We start from the raw sequence: 22,457 nt of genomic DNA, 5'->3' as shown, positions 1-22,457 counted from the left end.
CAAGCTTTCATACGGTGATGGATCTAATATACGTGTTTTCTCAGTTGTTTAAAACAGCAAAATTCGTAGAAATATTAAACTATTAACCATTTTACTATATGTTAAGAGTTCTTTTCAGTATTCTTTTTTCAAAGGCAAGGAATTCATAAATGAAAAATATTTCATATATAATCATAAAATTAGTATTAATTATAGTACTAATTTTTAGTATTTGCAAAATAAACTTTTAATTTTGTAATTAAATTCTTCAAAGTTTTTGTAAATTTACTTTTTGTTATTTTATTCTATTTATCTTTTTATTTATTTATTAATTTTTTGAATTATTTTAAATGATAATCATCAGTTAAATATCAGTTTGTTGACATCAGTTAAATATAATAATTGCGTAGAACAACGGATACTCTGAAAGTTTAATTTTAACCTTCATTTTCAGACTGAAATTTGAAAAAATTGTGTTCAGCAGCATGACAAGTATTTTTTGTCAGTCTTTAAAGTACGACGGAACTAAACAGGAGAAGTTCGCTCACATAAGTCTGTGTGAATACTATTTTAGACTCGACAAAAAAAATTCGTGCAATATTTAAGCGTATCAGATCGATACGATCTGATACTCGTATCAGATCGACGGGGATCGATAAAGACTGAAACCCGCTATTAATTATTTTTGTAAAATACTCGTAAATCTGCAAAGTATTTTTTTTTTTAATATCAGGGAACACAAAATTTTGAAAAGACTTGTCAAAAATAATTATGCTTACTTCATAGAAGCCTGACATGTACACGTAAATCCAAAAAATGTTTAAATTTAAGAAAAAACTTTAAACCTATTGTAAAGATGACTTTATAATATTTTGACACACTGTAATTAAAATTATGTAACTAAGCACTCACTAACTTATCTAACTAAGCAGTCCACAAAGTAAATAAAATATTCCACGCTTTCATTTCCAAAACTTAATCATTTACTCTTTATTTTTTGTGTAATATTGTAAATAGTTATTGTGTGCAATATTTTTTTTGTTTAAAATAATTGTATACTTTTTTTACTGTTATCCTTATTATTTTGTAAAATTGTGATTTATAACTGGTAAGAAATATTAATTGGTGTGCGAACTCGTGTGTGTGAGTACCCGAGTGCCACTGTTCCATCCTATTTAAAATAGATCTCCGTATCCTTGATCAAGTTGCCGGCATTTTATCTCATAATTTTTCTCAAGAAAAAGTTTCAAGCTCGTGACTTGGTCGGAAGTTTTTATAAGAATTACGGTCGATAAGGTTATTATTTTCCTGAAATTAAAATATTAAAAATTAAATATCAAAAAATAATCATTTTAAATCACAGTTAAAAACAGCTTTTATTATTATTTTTAATTGTGCAAATTATCCTTTAAAACCAATGTATTCATTTAATTTATTAGCTCCACTCAGTGATAAGTAATTTTATATCTTGGTTAAAAAAAGATAGTTGCACGCAAATTAAATATGAATGCAACTAACTGCTCGTTTTTCATTGAAGAATTTAAAAATATACTTTTAAAAATTATTGAAACTGGAAGAAAAAAGTCACAAATAGCAGAGCATTAATCGATATTCAGGTAAAATTAATTAATTAGTTATTCTTTATCGTCTAGTACCAGCAAAGCTGACGGCATCGTTTTATTTGTATAAATTATATTAAATTTGAACGGGAAAGTAACGATCTCACCATATCATAATTAATTCATTACAACTGAATAAACTCTGTTAGAAAGTGTAAAAATAAAAAATGATTGTTGATGAGAGTAGATACAAAATTATACAAGCTTTACGATTTTAATTTATTATTCCAGAGGAAATAAATATATTCAATACTTAGACGAACTAAAACTAAGGTTTACTAATTTTAAAGCTTTAGTAATTACATATGTCCGTGTTTGCTCACAAAAAAGGGCAAAGCAACATCGCGAAATTATTCCGTAAATATAAATTTGAATTATTCATCAATGATAAATGATTTCTTGAGAAATTAATATTTACATATTTTCTCAGAGGGTATATGAACAAATAAAATGTGGAAATACATATATATTTTATATTATAGAATTATGTATTTTGGAAGTAAAATACTCACATGATTCAAAAAAGAAATGGATAATCTCAACGATGTTTAATGATGTATCATTTTCATTACCAGCTACATTCAACAACCTTTGCAACTCATTTCGTCGTGATAGTGTTGATTGAAGAGCTAGTGCTAATTTTTAGTAATGAACAATGTTGCAAAAGGTTTTATAAGCAATCCGTCCAATGTCTTGACTCTTGGTAGGCTAACATAAGTTAGACCCACTTGAAACTCTTTATTGCTAATATCAACGATTGTTTTATCTAATGTGATTCCTTGGGTTCTGTGAATATTAACAGCATATCCAAGCATGATAGGAAATCGTTTTCGTGTATTAGAAATGTATTCCCTTTTAAATGAAGAAGTAATTGGTAAGATGGATACTAAATTGTTCTACAGTGTTGGTCCAGTATATTTTTCAAAGTACACGAGTATGGACAATAACATATTTTCATTGTTAACTTTATAGTCAACTGAATCATATATCAATGATTAGACGAATATAGGTAACTGTTCCTAGTGAACTATTGTTAAAACCTTTTACTGCCCAAAGATTTCTTCGTAAGAGTATTTTTCTTCCTTTATATATACGAAATAGGTTGCTTAATATTTTCTATAAAAGTGACGTACGAAATGATTCAAGTTTGTTTTGACCATAATTGTTTAGGTTAATAATTATTAATATATTTTATGTTGGTAAAAGTGATAGCAGTTCATGAATATTTGGCGGAGGTGCAATATCCTTGAAGATTACCGATGCCGAAGTGCGTCAAGTTATCTGCAGTTTAGGTAGGGGCAAGGCCCAGGCTTTGATGGAGTAACCGCACTGCTCCTTGTTCGCTCACTTGGGGTTAGTGTGAAAACAATCACACGCGTGTTTAAGAAATTACTGTTTAGAGGTACTTGGAAGAAGGGTATTGTTAAATTGTTGTTTAAAGAAGGTGACAAGGATCCGTTGTTGTAGTTCCTTTACGTTGCTGTCGTTTATTGGTAAGCTCTTCGAAAAGGTTCTGTACCTGCGAATAAATGAGAGGCTGATATCACATATCTTATTGATGAAAAATCAGTACTGGTTTCATCCCGGAAAGAGTACCGAGGGCGCCATACTCCACGTGATGAGTGTGGTAAGAGTTGCAACTCTGGCCTCCTCAAGTGCGTCCAGAGTTCCTGTGTTATAGTCTATTTTTAGTAATTTTTTGGCTGCTGGTCGTGTGTATACCTTCCAACAGTATAAAGGCTTCGCTGATTATGAGACTGTGGACACCGTTAGCGCTTGTTCATTTTAGGCATTATTTCTTACTTCATCGCAGCTGAAAGTTGGCAACAACTCCTAGTCGTAAGACCCTATAACAAACAACCAAGGGATTTTCCCTAGTCCTGCTTGCGCTCTTTTCAGAGCGGGGGCCGTAATCTGTGGTTTCGTGCCGTACGTTTACGTATTGCACCCAATCGATCCAGTAGCGGTCAATAGGTACAAATAGTGACAGGGGAATACAGAAGGTCCCCAGCTGCCCGTGCTCGCTACGGGCAGTCGTCACATTTGTGGGCTTGCCAAGAGTTTCAGTTAGAAGGAAGACGGCGATAATCTCTTTAGTTCTTGTTAGTTTTTGTTATGGTAGGGAATTTTCGGCCATGTCCGAATTCCAGGAGGTCCGCAAGTCCAAGCGAAAGCGTAAGCCGAAGCCTGTGCCATCAAGCTCCTCTGAGGACGAGCTCAGCGCGATGGATATGGAAGCACCCACCCGGATCAAGGCGACACCGGCAGTCGAGGCATTTCGCATTGCGAAGGGCAGACCTGGCAGTTCTGCTCCACTGGATAAAGTAGTCCAGGAGGACCTGGACACTTTAGCCAGGTCCTAAAGTACCTGGCTAAAGGTACTTCCCGGCGGCGTTAGTATGGGGATGAGGAAGATAATTCTTCCCCATCTAGCTAAGATCAAAGAGGCGTTTACGGCGGTTGTTGATGAATTCGAAGCTATGGCCTCCAAGCCCAAGGAGGTGAAAGTTGTCACAAAGGTGGTTCAAGCCCCAGCACAGCCCAGGCGCTACGCTGACGTGTTGAAGACCAAGCTCGAGGTCAGCAAGGCGGCTAAGAAGCCAGAGGTTCTATTAGTGAACCGGGTAGAGGGCTAGAAGACCACAAGCCAAGATTTAAAGGGAGATTTCCGGGCTGCCCTCGGTCTCCACCAGAAGTTCGTGTCGGAGGGACAAATCTTCGTTGAATCCGCATTCTGTCGCGTCAATGAGTACCTTGACGTCCAGCGATGCTTTAAGTGTTATAGGTTTGGCCACAGGGCCAAGTTATGTAAGTATGCGTCGGTCTGCGCGCATTGTGGCGAGGAGGGTCATAAGCTGACGACTGTCCGTAAAAAAGTTTCCGTCTTGCGTTAACTGCAAAAGCTTTCGCAAGAATCTTAGGCACTCAGTCAATAGTAAGGAGTGTGGTTGCTACTTGAGAGCAGTTGAGATGTACTTCAACTCTCTCAATGGTTAGGTTCGGTCAACTTAATGCCCAGGGAGCCTATGCTGTCCAAGTTGAGCTAGGTGAGGTTGTTGAGAAACGGAGCCTCGATGGTCTTCTACAGCATTCGTATTTGGTCAAGGGTGATCTGCCTTGACCAACCTCTGACACGCATCATGTCATTGTTAAGCTTGCCGAGAATGGTTTGGACCTGGTTGTAGTTAGTTCGTACTTTCACAGTAGAGGGATCCCACTGTACAGCACTTGGAAAGATGTGATAGAATTGTTATGTTGGTAGCGGGTCGTCCTATTCTTATAGATGTTGATGCGAAAGCCAAATCGCTTATTTGACACAGTGGGATCACGGACGATGGCAGTGAATTAACTAAAGGTTTCATCGTGCAGCATCAGTTTGATGTTTTTAATGTAGCCGGCGTGTTGACTACCTTCGCCAGTACAGTTGGTTTCCGGAGGGCCTTCCATGATACCCACATTGCTGTTACCATTGGTAAGGATATTCACGGTAGGATTCTGAATTGGTCGGTAGTCGATGATTGCAAAAGCGATCACCAGCTAATAGTTTTTGATTGGGTAGGTGGGCTGTGCGATGTCTTTAAGGGTTATGTTCCTGGTCAGCAGGAGCGCTTCCTCCACGGGCGGGCGGATTGGCCCAAGTTTTCTAACATTCTTGAGGCCAGGCCAAGAATTTTTCTCGAAGTTTAAACGAGGTCCCATTAGACGAACTGGCAGAGAATTTCACTTTTACGCTAGTTGAACCCGCTGAACACCCTATTCCCAGAAGTACGGGTTGAGGAAGAATAGTATATATTCGGTGTATTTTTGGACATATCCGGGGCGTTCAACAACTTCTGGTGACCCTCTGCCTTGTTTCAACTGCAGCAGCATGGTTGCACGCTAAATGAGATCAGAACTCTCTCGACTTACTTCAGAGCCAGAACTGTCGTTTCCGTGACGGCAGTTCGGAGGTAGGAAAGACCCTGTCTAAAGGTTGTCCACACGGCAGTGTTCTAGGTCTACTCGTCTGGGTCGTTGAGTTCCATTCTCTCATGCGATTTCGGATGCCCAGTTGAAGCTACATCATGGCATATGCCGAATATGGGCTGCTGCTGGTCGAGGGCAACTTTTGAACGGAGATAGAGCTCAGAGGGACACAGGCATGTAAGTTATTAAGGTTGTGGATTCTTCAGCATAAGATGGTTTTCAGTGTGGAGAAAACCACTAAAATGTTCTTGAAGGGTCGTCTAGCTGCAACGCGTCATCCGCGGGTTGTGAACGACAGCCTTCCGATTAAGTATGTTATCGTTCAGAAGTATCTGGGTGTTATCGTTGTTGAGGCTTCTCTTCAAGGAGCACCTCCAGTTTGTAGCGAAGAAGGCCATCGATGCTTACTTCAGTGTCCGTAAAAACATTCATCCCGATTGGGGGTTGAACTATCGTACCATGCGTATTCTTTACAAAGGTGTCTGTGAGGCCATAATGCTGTACGCTGCGCCCATCTGGGCTCATTGTTTACAATTCCAATGTTATAGGAATATTCTTTTGCGAGCCCAGCGTCTTATACTATTAGCTGTTGTCGGTGGCTACAAACCTGACTCGCGAGAGGCAGTCACTGTGATCGCTGGCATAAAACCCCTTAACATTTTGGCTACGCAACATAGCCAGCGGTTTCCAAGAAGTGAGGCCTTCTAACATCAGGGAGTATGCGAGAAATTGAAGACCAAGGTTTTGACTCTTGGCAAACTAGGTGGAACGATTCTTCTACTGGTCGATACACGCATAATATTTTTTCCAAATGTTAGGGAGTTGCGAGCGGTTAGCTGGGTTTTCCCCAATCGGCATATTATTCAATTTCTTTCGGGACATGGTGCTTTTAGGGATACTTTGGCTAGGTTTAGGTTGGTTGACTCCGGCTTGTGTCCGGACTGTAGTGTCGATGACACGGTGGACCATGTCCTGTATGTCTGTCCCCGGCACGAAGCTGAACGTACCAGAGTTGTTAGGGAACTTAAGAGAGTAAACTCTTTCCTTGATCTACGAGTCAACTGAGGACTCGCAGAGATTGAGCAATTGTTGCTGGCTTCCTTCGTTTCCGAAGGACGAGAACTAGGACGGCCGAGGGGATCTAGTAACCCGGGTGGCTTGCGTCCGCCTGGACAGTTTGACTGACCGAAGGTAGGCGTTTTGGCAGCAAGCCACGGTTAGTTAGATTTGAGGTAACTATAATTATATAAGCTGCCGCCGTTCCACCGACAGCTTATAAAAATATATGTATCCAAATTCCGATCCCGGATTAGGGTACATACATTTTACTTCCCCTCGGACCCTCCTTATATCGGGTGGGGTATCATACGACTCGGATTTTGACGGTGTTGTACATGCTGAGGTTAAAAACTGCTTGGTGGTACCTGGTTGGTAAAAAATGGTCAAAAGGAGCAAAGCCAACAGCAGTAGGCGCTGCAGTATGCATTTAGTTCCAGAGACTCGACAAGCGAGTCGACGGATAGGGCGTCAACTGTCGAGAACATAAAGGATCGGTGAAAGAGGAGCCACACTGCTAGAACAGTTCAGGCTGAGATGGTGATAGACCATGAGAAGAAGACCTTCGCTGACCTCCTTAAGGAGGTCAAGGGAGGAACAGAGTTAGACTCGGAAGTTCTCTTTGTTCGTAAGGGGCAGAAAGAAGACATCTGGAACGGAGTTAAATGAAGCTTAAGGCCCTGAGGCGCTTATAAAAAACCTTCAGGAGGAGGTTCAAGGTGTCATTAAAAAAGAGAGATCGTATCCGTAAGATAAATACAAAAGATATGAATGCCATAACAACTGCCGTAATCGAGATTGACAAGGAGAGGAAGCAATCTATTAAGTTAATATCTGCTCATTCTAACACGCAAGTGGCCTCGTTAGCTATTCATAACGAGGAGGCGGATAAGGTACTGCAGAGAAGTCGACTATGCGTAGGGGTAGTATCCTGTAGGGTAACCCCCTGCCTTGACGACGAGAGATGCTTTAAATGTGTGGGAGGTGGGCCACAAGGTCACAAAATTGTCAAGGTCCGGATAGATTCCGCAGTCGCTTTAATTGCGACAAGGAAGGGCATTTATAACTCTGGTCGCAGGAAACCGATGACCTGCCGGAAATGTAGTGTGGAGGGCACAAACAAGGATCTCTTTATGTAAACAATAATGAAGGTATTGCAACTAAATACCAATAGGCGTGTCAATCCCACGACCTCCTGTGAGCCATTGCGAGGGACATGCTGTTTTTTAATGAAAAAAAAAGTGCGGTGTTTACACAAAATCGGTTTTGTGCACATTTTCAAACTCTGTAGTCGTCCTCATTTAAAACAATACGTAGGCTTTACGAAAAATTTAATAGTGATGGGTCAGTATTTGAGAGTAAGCGCGAACGGCCTGCAAATGTTCATTCTCCACAAAATTTCGAAGCTGTCACAGCAGCGTTGCTGAGGATCCCCGGGCAAATCAACAAGAAAAGCAGTAGCACAACTTGGGATTTCTAGGCGATCTGTGCAGCGAATTTTAAAAACCGATTTGCATTTGTATTCGTACAAAATAATAGTGTTGCTAAATTAACGGTTGACAACAAAGTCAAATAATAGCATTCGCTGAACGGGTTGTGAACCAAAACCTACTGTTGAACAATGTTTGGTTTCTAGATGAGGCACATTTTCACCTAGACGGGGTCTTTAATAAACAAAATATGCGTTTTTCTGTTTCCGAAAATCCATACATGCTTAATGAAAAGTTTCATCACGCTCCAAGAACTATGGTACGAGCCGCTATCTCAAGTCAAGGAGTAATAGGGCCATTCTTTTTTGAACAAATACTGAATAGTGAACGTTACTTAAACATGCTGCGTAATAATTCTGTTTCTCAGCTTCTTAAAAAAGGGTTTTAATAAGAAAACGAGTGATTCATGTAGGATAGAGCCAGATCACATATAGCTAATGGTTTTTTTTAGATTTTCTGCATTAAACTTTCAACGCAAATGTTAACTCAAACATCTTTCCTAATCTTTTTTTGTGTGACCAAAACTGGCTTCCGAACAGTGCTGATTTGAATCCGTGTGATTATTTTCTTTAGGGATTTCTAAAAAAAAAGATTTTCCCTAAACATCCTCGTACAGTAATGGAACTGCGAGTACTGATCATTGAAGTGTACAAAGAGATAACCGAGGATATGTGTCGTCGAGTTATTAACAACATAGGAGTTCGTATTGAAGAAGTTGCTAGACGTGATGGTGGTCATATTGAACATGTGATAAGCAGAACATAATCTCCATTAAAATACAAAATGTTTACTTTATGTAAACACGTTGTATATTACTTTTCTGTATTGCAATTCAAATTAATATTTTTAACCAAACCAAATGTTTGATCATTTCGTGCGCGACCATTGATTAATTTTAGCGATGTCAGCATTGTTTGCCGTAATAAAAATTGCATTTTCAAAAGAGTTATTTCAGATATTATTGACATAAAACCGAAAAGATGATAGTTGGAAATCAATGTTGGTTGATAATTTGAAATTCTGTTAAGAGTTTCTTTAAAAGCTCTTTGGTCATCATCCATTTGTCTCATAATTTTTGTTAGAAAAAATACTTTTTTGAACTGCGCGTATTACTTGCCTGGATAGTATCAGCATTTTTTTAATGTTTATAAACTCAGATCAACTGGAGGAAGTTGTGACCAATCACCTGTTAAATAAACAAAAAGTCCGCCGAATGGAAGATTTGCAGATTGCGGTTTGGCACAACTGTCTTAGATCTAATTTAAAGAATAAATTCAACCGAGATCCCATTTTACATAAGGAAATCCCGTTTAGCCGCCTATCGGTCGGTTGAGATACAACTTTATGTTTAATTTGTGTTGGTTGGCACCGACCTCAAAAATAGTTATTTGTTGTAAATACTTTTTTACGTTAATTAATAAATAAAAATATTATTATTTGTAACTTTTTACAAAAATTAGTATTCGTTGAAGTCAGGATTCTATTTTTATTTTTATAAATTATTTTATTTAGAAAATTCAAATAAAGTGATATTGTGATGCCTTTTATTGTAGAAATCAATGGAAAAAAAGCTAGTAACTTAATTTTTATTTTTTCGAACTGCAACATAATTTTCTAATCCGACTACAATCACTTGAAAACTTCTCGTACAATAAAATACTGGAATACCCAGAAGTAGATTACAAGCTTCACAAGCATCAATTTCTCCCTCGCCTGTTTTTTTTAATCATTAAACGTATGCTTTAGAAGACTGTTTATCACTAGTTCATGATCGAACGATTTCTTTAAACATTTCGAGCAAACGTTAAGAAGCAGGATCTGATTTTGAAGCGTATATGGATACATAATCTGCCAGTGCATTTAGTGATATTATAACCTGCAAATTCGTTCTCCAAGTTTGGGCAATAGAAGGATGGTTCTGGATAAGATTCTCATAATTTCTTGCACTCCTGCAAGAAACGATGAACCATTAATAATAAAGGACGTGCATCCAACGTTCTTTATTATTCTTCAATAAAATCTATTCTTCTTGTATTGCTTTTGGAAACTTGAAACGGCAGACATATTCACTACCATTACATTTTAAACAATAACCTTTAGTATAATTAGTAGTATACATGACATTTTTTTTATCGTAGTACGATTAAACGAACATGCTCGATACGATACACTATACGAACACACGTCGCACGATATGAGCAGGTACAAACATGCACGATAGCACCACCGCAACACGAATTACTATAGCATCCGAATTATACATCACATATTTTTCTTTTTTAACATAGCACGGTAAAACGAACACGCAGAAGCATTAAATTGCATAATACAACCAACACCAAAAAAAGACACATTGCAATCTGGCACGATTACACCATCACTACACCGTTTGCACTTAAACACAACATACGAAGAAGAGGAAACACAAAACAAATAGTATAACTAGCTATCCGACACGTCAGCACCATCGCAACACAAATTACAGTGGTACCCAAAGAATACAACCCGTTTTCTAAATATACATAATCAAATGACAAGATGCTTAAGACGATTTCATTAATCTATATAGAAGAGCCCCTAAGGTGCACAACCAATCATATGCAGAGTGACGAACAGGGATCAGAGGATCTCTAATCATCCTCGTCCGCCTCCCTACCGCGAACAATGGCTTCCACCATGGCAGCTACGGCATTCCACGCAGCCTACGACTCGAGCCTCTTGTTGACCATGACCACGCTTTTAGCCACCAACTACTCGCTAAACCATCAATTCATTAGCAAAGCCGACTACGGTGACTCCTTCCGAGTACACCATCATAAGCAATATTCCAGAGCAAAGAACCGAGTACCGATCCCTGCGGGACATCATATTCCACCTCATGTGTAACTAACAGCTCCTCCGCGCTGGCGACCACATAACTCTCGCTCAGGTACTGGCCAACATCCGCCTAAGATACGCGCTCACGCCGCGCACCTCAAGCTTATCCATAATAACACGCCAGGTCAGGCTATCAAAGGCATTTTCAACGTCTAGAAAGATAACAACGGGTATCCTCCTAGTCCGTCAACTGCCCGCGGCAGTCACATCGACCAGCTGCATCACTCGATCGACAGCATCCACTGTGGAACCCGAACCGGTTCGCACTTAAGCCTACCCCAGCTTCCAACTCGGCTGTCAATCTAACCACAAGGAGACGCTCGAAAAGATTGTCTAGCGTGCTTAACAAACACAACGGACGAAATCCAATAGCATTACCCAACTTGTCATGCCCCTTCTCAATCAGAGCCAGCCGGGCAACCTTCCATGCCCCTGGCACAAACTCGTTTGTCAAGCAGTAATTAAATGCATCGACAAACTTCACCAGAGCCACCTGAGGCAATACCTACACTGCCTCGCCGGTGGTGTCTTTGAGACCGTAACTCTTCCGCTGGTTGACACGCTTAGCTGCTGCAACCACTGCAACCTGCTTGAATAGAGGAACTACTCTATCCAGGGTAATCTCCCTCCAAGGCACCCGATACACCTTGGGGAATAATTTGACTATCGCGTCCACTAGGCACTCCTTAGTCAGAACGAGGAGGGAACGACCAACTTCTGCTCTGTAAGCCCGCCTAGCTTCACCGAGCATCTCCCTAGCTGAAGGATGCCTATCCTATCGTTGCCTCGTAGTAGCATCTGCAGCCTCCGCCTTACTCCAAGGCACTCTCTCTGAAGCTCCCCTACTTCCTCGCACCACCAGTAAACACATCAGTTCCTGGAAAAGTATTTCGGCTGGAGCTCGTCAAGCGCCTTCTGCACAATGGAGGTCACCTCATCAGACATTAACGCGTGCCTTAGCCTGTCAGCGATAGTACAGCGGAAAACTCGCATCACACGCTCACCCACTTTCCGTATCCTAGGAGTGCAGTACCACACTCCCAACAGCTCCATAAACGAATGAGACGACCTTATTGTCGTTAAAGGTCTCCTCGGCCAACACACACCATTCGCTGACCCTTCGGTATGGCCTCTTACTTACGAAAGCGGAATCGATGAACGGCGCCAACTCACCCTTCTCAAATATAGGACATAAACAAACCATCACCCTGAAAAGAAAGTCCAGCGCCGCTTGCAGCCTCTTCAAGAATCTGACCCTTTCGACTGGTGACCAAACCGCCCCATGACACGCACTTTGCATTGAAGTCACCGGTGATCATCACCCAGGCCATCTCCCTGCCACAGCCACAACCTCAGCGATGAATCTTTCCTTAATCACAATGAAGTCCGCTCGGCTTCTCACTGCCAGCTCCTATGCAGCATAATGTGCCAACCTACTTCTATTTGCATTAAATTGGTGGAATCTAGCCATTCCTCTTTTTGCAGCCACCTAGTTAATGCCCCCCATCTTCGCACTTGAGACATTTCACTGGCTCCTTGCATTCTCGGCTAATATGCCCTTCTTTGCTGCAGTTATAACACTGCTTCCGGCGATCTACTCCTTTACATTTATAGGAAAGATGACCATTCTCGCTACACCAGAAGCACCGTTCCTCAGATGATCTTTTCGAGACCCTACAGATAGGTATTCAACCTATCTTTATGCGGTCTTTCTCCAACAGCATGTAGACGATCGTCTTCCCTACAAACACGGAAACCGTCTTAGTGCTCCCAAACGATCTCCACAAAGAGGAAAGCTTGACCGCCCCATTCTCGACACCTGCAGCCGTAGCAATACCAGCCCTCACCTCCTCTTCCATAGCCAGCACATCGAGATTCTTCATCAGGAACACTACCTGGTGCTCCCTCCTTTCACCTTCACCTCGAGGACGTTTTTTGTATGACCTCCCTTAACTTGGTGGCTGATTTCTCCTCTGCTTTAACCTTAATACGTAGCTCTTCCTTTATGCCTTTTCTAACAGAGAGCACCTCCCCTGCCTCCTCATTAGTGATACTGCCCTTTACATCACGCAGCAGATCCGCATATTTCCGCCTCTCAGCACGAACCACTAGTGTTTGAGACTCTGTAGTAATTACTTGCTCCTTTCCTGCAGAATTCACCACACCCCTAGCAGCGGCACCGACTGTTCTAAGGGAGTACTTACACTACGTTCACGTTGCCACGTACTCCGCAACCTTCCTTAAGTTCTCACTCAACATGTTACCCGGCACGCTGACACATAAGGAAGGCTGCGGGTGGCTTGATCTTCTACAATGCACAGTAGAAATCCCGCATTGCTGCCTCCTCACCCTTGGACGAATCCACGACTACTACATATCCTTGCCGCTCGGCACCCTCTACTCCCTCACCACGAATCACCACAGGTCTGGAGCACTCAGTAATAACTAGTCCCACTTTCAGTTTGTACTCACCTTCGAGCTGCCCGAGTATCTTAAACACCCCAAAGACTTACCTCACAGCTGCACTCTTTCTGTCTGCCACCAGATCTACAACATGAATAGATCCACCATCCTCTATTGGGTCAAAAGATATGGCCACCCGGGTGAACCACTCTCCCCGCCAACAATTATTGCATGATAAATCAACCCACCACAGAGCAGCAGCACTCAATGTGATAGAAGTCATTGGCAGGATGTCGCTATATCATCAAGTTGATAAAATCCATTCTAGTTCATCTCTGCTTTGAGACCAAAAAGAATTTGATCTCCATATTTTAAAGCACCAGTCATTTAAGCCCTTCACTATTTGTGGAATGCTTACAAAAGAATCTTTTAATTAATGCACTATACCATTAGATTCTGGATTTTTAGCGTTCATCGAACCTCGCTAGAAAGCATCGTTTCGTTGAACTGTATTTAATGCAAAAAACAAAATTTCAGATTCTGAGTTAAACGTCTTTCTTTCTATTGCATTAAAAATTGGAAATATTCTAGAACTGTCAATTTCGTGTAATTAGAGCGAGAATTATCATTCAATTCCGCTGATCTATAAGGAGATAAGGCTGGAAAAGCCATCATGATGTATCCTTCGCATGTAAATTCATTGATATTGTCAGTAGCCGTGGTCATGGAATCACATTATTAATATCATGGTGAATACGATCAACTTCTTGTAATTTGATATCATTCGGTATGACACTTTCATAAACATTTTTAGGTTCGTTTTGTTCATCTAACTCTGATGCTTCTACCGATGGTATTTCCTTACAAATATTAACGTCAAGAACTTGCGAAAAATTTTTTTGATCAGTAGAAAGAGAAGTAAAATAAGGATTGTTAAGCCTCAAAACAGTTAGAGAAGCTATAATTCTATCTCGTCTAACGAAGAAATCTCAATACTCATTCAAAAACTCTCTTCTAAAAATTATCATGTCCAATGTCGATGGTGTATGAGACAAAGAATTAACTATCTCAGCGACATCTTGCACAATATTGATTATATTCCCCTTGTGTGCATATTGCCCCGGAATTCATATGATTTTATTCTGCATAATTGTACTACAGGCTATACTTTACTTATGAATAACTGTTCACTGTTCATGTACATCCTTGAAGCTCTATTTTAACCGATCTTGGATTCATGTTATTTGCTTTTGTAAAGTTTGTGGATTCTTTTTACATTGTTGACAGACATCAGAATATTTTTTAACTAATGTTCTGCCACAGTTGTTACATTTGAAAGAGTACAAGTTATTCACTTCAAACTAAACTTGCAAGTTCTCAAACTGACAATTATTATCACCAGTTTGGTTAGTTTCGAGGTTATATAATTATTTTCAATTTTTTTGTAAACGTCAACGGCTTTGGAAATATGACACGATTGAGAGTATTTTCTCTCCGTCCTCGACACGCTTATGTTTTTAACTGACAAAAATGCATTGATACGCGCAGGTCTGCACAGACTGAAAAAAAATCTGCATTATAAATAAAAACTTATAAAACGTTACTCCCGATTAACTGTAATTCTATAATTCTGGCATAATACATTTTCCTTCCCCCTCACCACCCCAAAATTTTTTTTGGGGAACCGAGGCTTGTGGGTACTCATAGGACTTGGGGCAGTCCCCTGAGTACAGTGACACAACATGAGAAGACGGGGATTGCTCCCGCTGGAAGCTACAGCCACGCAAAGCACTAGTGAACAAAATTTACGTCACGTCAAGAAAACTGACGTTAAGGGAAAAAAGAGGGCGCGGCAAGGGTCCACAAATGAGGAGGATCCTTTGCCAGAGACATTGGGAAGTCTGATTTACCAACTAGGGCTCACGATGGCGGCACTTAAGCAACATATAGGGTCCGGCTTGCCTAAGTATATAGGCACCCATGAAATGGAACTGAAGAAGATCTATGAAGATTTAAATGCCCTGACCGATCTGTCGGCGCCTTTGACCTTAATTATGCAGGCCAAACAAACGATATCCACCTATAGAGAAGATGATATTGAACAAATATTCACAAAAGAGCTAGAGGATGAAGAACATATTGAGTTACTACATAAGAGATGGCCGAATGTACTTAGGGCTAAACTGAGTTTGGTTTCTGAGCTGCCCGCTGGAGTAGGGGATACTTGTAGCCTGAGAGATGTTTGCAGAATCCGCGTGAGTGAAGATGATGACACAAGGAGTCCCAAATATAAGGCGGGAGATATTATGAAGGATGAGCAAACTGTCTTCGGGGAGGAGACAGAAGTGAAGCGGAGGAAGTATAAAATTAACTACGACTCTAGCATGGATGAGAAGAATACTATGCTTATTATACTAAAAGCTCAGAGAAGAATTAAAAGAAATACTAATGAATTAGCATATATACTGCCGAATAATAGTATAGTAAATTATACTAAAAAGATATTGTCGTACCTGTATAGGGAAAGAGAAGAAGCTATCAAAGTTCTGACTCTACATACGGACGGTGCTGACACCCAGGTTAGGCCTGGGCAAATGCGTATTAAGAAGTCAACCCCTCCTGCGGAGGATAGTAGAACGTTAGTTGTCAAAGCTGCGGGCAAAACATATGCTGAGCTTTTGGGTGCCATGAAGACGGTGGTTGCAAAAGATGATGCTAAAGATGTAATTTCACTAAAAAAAGGAAGAAATGAGGAGGTACTGGTAAGAATTCAGGGTTCCAAAAGTGGTGAAGAATTTACGAGTATTTAAAAAAATAAAGCTGCAGACCTAAAAGTGGATCTTAAAACAAGAGCCGGGCGTCTAACCATTGTTCACATTAGAAACGTCGAAGGAGATACCACTGAAGAAGAAATCTTAGCGGCAGTAACGGCAAGAGTTGGTGATATGGAGGATGTCAGGATTTCTTCAATAAGACCCGGATTCGCGGAGACCAAGAATATTACGGTGATCACATCCTATAGGGCATCCTGTAGGATGGTGGAGCAGCGCTTACGTATCGGCTGGGTGAACTGCCGAGCTTTCATACGAGAAGATGGGGAAAAATGTTACAGATGCTGGGATTCGGGTCACCGCCGTCAGGATTGTAAAGGTCCTGACAGATCTGAACTGTGTTTTAATTGCGGGGGCAGAGACCATGTCATTGCGAATCGTCAGGAGCCCAAGAAATGTCTGACGTGTAACAGCCATGAGCATAGAACTGGTGCATGGCAATGTAATATTAATAAAAATGATTAGAGTATTACAAGCAAATGTAAACAGGAGCACGTTATCACACAGCCTGGTATCTAGATTAGTTGTGCAGAACAAAGTTGACATATTGGTTATTACTGAGCCAAATATTTATGAGGCAGCTAGGTTTGGCTGGTATGAAGACACTGAGGGTGACGTAGTGCTTAAAGATGTCAGTAACAGAATAGCAAGTAGATTAAATTTTAGAAGCAAAGGCACAGTGGCGCTAGAAACGTCCAAGGCATTGATAATTGGTGTTTATATATCTCCCAATGTGGCACTTAGTGAATTCACTAGCACCCTTGATACGATACAAGAGGTAATCAATAACACGGATAAGAAGATCATCATGGTAGGAGATTTTAACAGTAGACTGGTGGCGGCTGGCGGTCGATGTACGAATAAGAGAGGTAAAATACTAACAGACTTGATGGAGTCCGTTGGCTGCCATTGCGTTAACGATGATACGCCTACATTTGTGGCCAGGGGACATACCTCTATCCTGAACCTCACCATACTTGACAATAGATGGAGGTGTCAGCAGTGGCACTGGGAGGTGATGCCACATGATATAGCTAGCGACCATTATGCCACAATGATATCATTGAATGATGTCAGTTTTAAGGCGAATGAACAACCCTCGTTGATTAGATTTTCTGCATACCAAATAGATGTAATTACTAATAGAGTGGCTACCAGACTAGAGGCGGCTGAACATCTTACGCCGGATACTTTGACCAACAGCGTTATGCAAGAGATGGATAGAGAGTAGCGAAATGGTCTCAGGAAACACATGGTCTATTGGTGGACAGGCGAAATAGCGCTCCTTAGACAGACGCTACAAACCAGGAGACGTATAATGCAAAGGCTTAGACCCGCGGGTGGCTCGAGATATCAGGAGGCAGTAAGCAACTATAAAGAAGCAAGAAGAGCTCTTAATAAAACTATAAGGAAAGAGAAGAGAATGCACTGGTCGAGGTTGTGTGCTGAACTAGATAGTAACCCGTGGGGCATGGCGTTTAAAATAGTTACAAAGAGGTTCGGCAGAAGGCTTCCTATACTCTCCAAGGATTGGGCTGAAACACAAGTATCTAGTCTGTTCCCGCATATAACTGTTGAGGAGCGCAACCCCACTGAATGCGATAGTAGAAGATTTGCCCTGTGCGAGTTGCAATGTGCTGGCAGGATGCTTGCGACCAAGAAAAACCCCGGAACGGACCAATTACCAGCTGCATTAATTAAGAATCTCATCAAGAAAGCACCTTGGGAGATACTCGAGGTGGCCAGCCACGGCCTGATTCACAAGACTTTCCCGGAGTGTTGGAAGGAGGCAAGAGTTGTATTTTTTCCTAAAGGCACAAACGATACAGGACAATTGACATATAGACCGTTGAGCCTCCTCAACACGATGGGAAGAGTGGTCGAAAAAATGTTGGCTGGCCGCATAGTGCAGGAGGTGGAAGATGGTGCGAAAATAAGCGCTAATCAGTTTGGTTTTTGGAAAGGCAGGTTAACAGTTCAGGCAATTGGTAAGGTGATTAATTGGGCTAACGAAACTAGAAGAGGTACTTAGCGGACAAGAAACATTCCTTTGCTTGTCTCTTTAGACGTGAAGAATGCTTTCGGGACGATTCCATGGAAACATATTAATGCGGCCATGGTTGAAAAGGGAATTAGTCCGTACTTGAGAAGGCAAGTAGAGGAATACCTCAAAAATCGCAACTGTATAGTCAAGGCGCAAGAGCAAGAGATATCCTTTAGTATGAGCGCCGGAGTACCGCAGGGCTCAGTCCTTGGACCACTTTTATGGGTCATCGTCTTCGATGGTGTGCTTCGGCTAACATTTCCAGAGGGTACAAATTATAGCATACGCAGATGACCTGGCAATCCTTGTGCAGGCCAGAACGATTAATGAAGTCAAAAACAAGGCAAACGCTGCATTAGAGACAGTTGGTAGATGGCTCACTGATAGAGGATTGCAGCTTTCAATTGAAAAATGTAAATACATTAAATTCACCGGAAAACGTGTACTGCAGTCACTAGATATACGAATTGGAGACAATAATATTGAGGAAGTAACAGTATTAAAATATCTGGGAGTCATCTTACAGAAAAACTGCAGATTCACTGAGCAGGTTCTAAGTGTCTGTCAGAGTGCTGAGAAACTGACTAAATGCCTAAATCTAATTTTGTCAACGCAGAGCGCTCCTCGGGCATTAAAAAGGAGAGTGTTAGCGACAACCGTAGTGTCAACAATGATGTATGCTGTGCTGTGATGGAACAGTGCTCTCACTATTAGCAAAAATAGACAGCTTGAAGAGAGCACACAGGGGGATACTACTGGGAGTGGTATCTGCCTGTAGAAATGTTTCTTACGAGGCCCTCTGTGTGCTATCGGGAATGTTACCGATTGACCTTATTCCAAGATATAAAACTGATAGGTTTTTAGGAAAACCAGGAAATGAAGTCAGGGAAAACATATATAGAATCTGGCAGGAGAGATGGGCGGAGGCTGGAGTCGCTGGATGGACTAGAACCTTAATTCCAGAATTATCAGAATGGATTAACAGGCGGCATGGAGAGATTGACAATTGGATCACCCAGTTCCTGACGGGACATGGGTGTTTCAATGGCTATCTCCGTAAGGTGCGAAAAAGGAATGAACCCACGTGCATGTACTGCGAACAGGACGATGACTCTGAGCATATGGTTTTAGTATGTAATAAATGGATGAGGCAAAGGCATGACGTGGGTATTCATGGAAAAACGCCGAAGGAAACCATGGATTTTATGCTCAGCAGCAAGGAGAATTGGAGGAAGGTCGCCGATTATACAAAGACAGTACTAAAACAGAAGCACGAAGATGAGAAAAGTATGGGTTTCTAGTATGTTAGGCTGGGTGGACAGCCTCAGCGGTGAGAGCCAGCATGCTTAGGTGTGTTGGTTTCAATGATCCGCTGAGGACTCCTTGGGGTGCGCTGTAGGGACATGAGTGTATTATAAAAGATCCGGGAGTCACATCACTACTTGCAGGTATGATGTGATTCCATAGAGGACATAATAGAGAATTAAAAAATCTCAAAAGAGCCACCGGTAGGCCTGACCTGCCATGCCGGTATATAGCCGGTAGGCGGGGAGGGCCTATTAGAGTAACGGACACTCCCCTGGGTGGCGTAATACCATCAAGTCGGTCCGGCCCAGGGGAGTAGAGATAAAAAAAAAAACTATAATTCTATGGAGATTTACCTTTCACACGTGATGAGTTGATCGAAATACATCGGTACTACATTCAGACCTGTCTCACGGAGAGAGTAAGCAGTGAGTGCGGAACACAACCTTCGTACCTATTACTGGACAAGTCTCAGCGTGCTTTCGTGTACTTTATGACTACGCAATCACTCTGGCTGCGCGAGCTTAGCTGAAACCGATACGTGAAATGTTTTGTTTTCACAGTTACTTCTAAACCTTTCCGAATTGCTTCATTTATGTTTTATTCATTCTTCATTCCTTCATCCATTTTTTTTTCAACATAAGAAACATATTATTTTTTTACAAAATTAAAATCAGACCCATCGCTTTTCTATTTGATACAAGAACGTATTAAATTTCAAATCTACTGCTTTCATTATACATATTTTGTTCATTTTTTTTATATATATTTTCATACGTAGATAAAAAAAGTATTAATTTTTCGAGTTTTTTTATCTGACATAAAAATGTAACCAATTTCAAATCTACCGCTTGATTACATGAAAGCGCAGATGTCGGAGAAAGACCCTACACTGGCGGCTGACAGCCGTATTCAGGTAATTTGTCATACCTTTTGATAACCGATGTATTGTTCAAGTTTGGCTTGACCGATCAATACGGTTCGAGAAATATGTACCTTTGGATATGTGCAGAATGCTTTTGCAAAATTTCGTTAAGAATGGTCGGGTAGTTTCAGAGGTGTGGTATGCACAAAAATGTGCAAAATTTTGAATAGAGGGGCTTCACCACAACAATTGTTTCTGTTTGTCATTTTTGCCTTTTGCTTTCTGAATCATTTTTTCAAGTGCGAATTTTTTTAACGGGGTACTGTATTGACATCTTATTGTTTTTAATAATAATCACATAAGAAATATAATTTACTTATGGGCTTATTTAATTATGCTCAAATTTAATTACTTTTGCCTCGGCTTTTAGAGTTTTCTCGCCTTATTTTTGAGAATCTTATTAATTCTGTTAAAAATTACGCTACATTTTAAATGAAGATAAATATAACGCTTTCGTTTTGTAGAAATAGAATCCCGCTGCAGAAACTAACTTCCTGAAACTTGTAAATCTAGTTATATGTATAGCCTCGGAAAATACTGTTCGTTAATGTTTTTCTTTTCAATTTAAATTAGTACATTCCAGATACTGAACTTGAAAATCGATCAGAGTAAGCTATGTTTATCAAGTATTACAGTCTGTTTTATGTTTACTTCCGATTGTAACCGATATCTTACGTTTACATACTCATATGCATTATGCTTACATGTATGCAAGCATTTAGATCTCAGGTTGTGTAGGTTTTTAATAAAAATTAAAAACAAATTCAGTAGCCTAAAAAGTGTTATTAGCAGAGAGAATATGGTACCTGATATTTTTTTTATACGAATTTCATAATAAAATTCATGTAATGGCTAGTGCTTCTTTACATAAATGTAGTAAAATGTGTTACCGAGTAATATTTTTTAATGTTTTATAAAATCTACAGCTTACACACTAAACAAATAATTTATGACTTTTTAACTGTTGAAAAAGACGAGTAGATTGTAAAGAAAGTGTTCAAAGAGAAATTAATTTTTCTACATCTTTGTGAAAATAGTGTTTTTTTATCATTAATAACTAAAGAACTGATTTTTCTAGATGACTATACAGAATATGTGAAATCTATTAAAAGGACACGTATATAATTGAAGTAAGTATAAATTCGCTATAGCTTTTATACATGAAAGAATGCTCTACAAATAATTAGGTCATCATATTACGTTACAACAATTAACCCTTGCTTCCAATTTTTCTGTTTTCATGAGAGAAACATCTAAAATTATCTTTTGATAGCGCTTATATAATTCAGCCGTCACTTTAATTTGTCACGGTTGAAGGAGTCACACACTTATTTATCTCTACATTCTTTATTATAAATCACACTCAAGTTCATACCAGCACGTACATTTTTTACAGATAAAATTATTTCCCATGCGTAAAAAATTCAATAAATTTTTTTATCTTATTATTTGTTGGTTGTTTTCTTCTCCTAAATAACAGAATGGTGGCGGAGAGAGAGAGAGAGAGCGAGAGAGAGTGTCTGTGTGTGTGTGTTTGTGTGTGTGTGTGCGTGTGTGTGTGTGTGTGTGTGTGTGTGTGGGCCTGAATAATTATTTCTTACAAAAAATAAATACCCGACCTTACTTACCCCTTTCAAGAAAAAACAAAACTTTTTTTTCTAAAAATGGCTGAGAACTGTAGATCATTAGAAAATTGGTGGACAACATTAATATCATTGATACTACGAAGCTTAATAGAAGGGTCGCTAAACTTTACAGTAAAGATTTATTTACATTTTTTCTTGACACACTTCGAGAGATAAAGAAATAATTAAGAAAAAATCTAACTAAAAAAAAATCAGAACTAATATTTTATCTACTTGTTGTACAAAGCACTTCTACGTAAACAGATTAGTCTACGTACATAATCATTTTCTACGAAGCCTAACACATCACACTTCCTACAGTATTTAGCCAGACTAC

At 40.1% G+C, this 22,457-nt stretch overlaps 1 protein-coding gene across 1 annotated transcript; it reads left to right on the top strand.

The window, feature by feature from the left end:
- The first annotated feature begins 16,678 nt into the window (after positions 1-16,678).
- LOC142317771 (uncharacterized) lies at positions 16,679-17,452 on the top strand. Its single transcript, XM_075354321.1, has one exon. It carries the CDS (start codon positions 16,679-16,681, stop codon positions 17,450-17,452), a length of 774 nt encoding a protein of 257 aa, XP_075210436.1.
- Positions 17,453-22,457: the final 5,005 nt, after the last annotated feature.

This window comes from Lycorma delicatula, chromosome 1, assembly GCF_047948215.1.
Source record: "Lycorma delicatula isolate Av1 chromosome 1, ASM4794821v1, whole genome shotgun sequence".
NCBI classification, from domain to species: Eukaryota; Metazoa; Arthropoda; class Insecta; order Hemiptera; family Fulgoridae; genus Lycorma; species Lycorma delicatula.
Note: the sequence above shows the minus strand (reverse complement) of the source record. Positions and strands in the feature narration are given on the sequence as shown.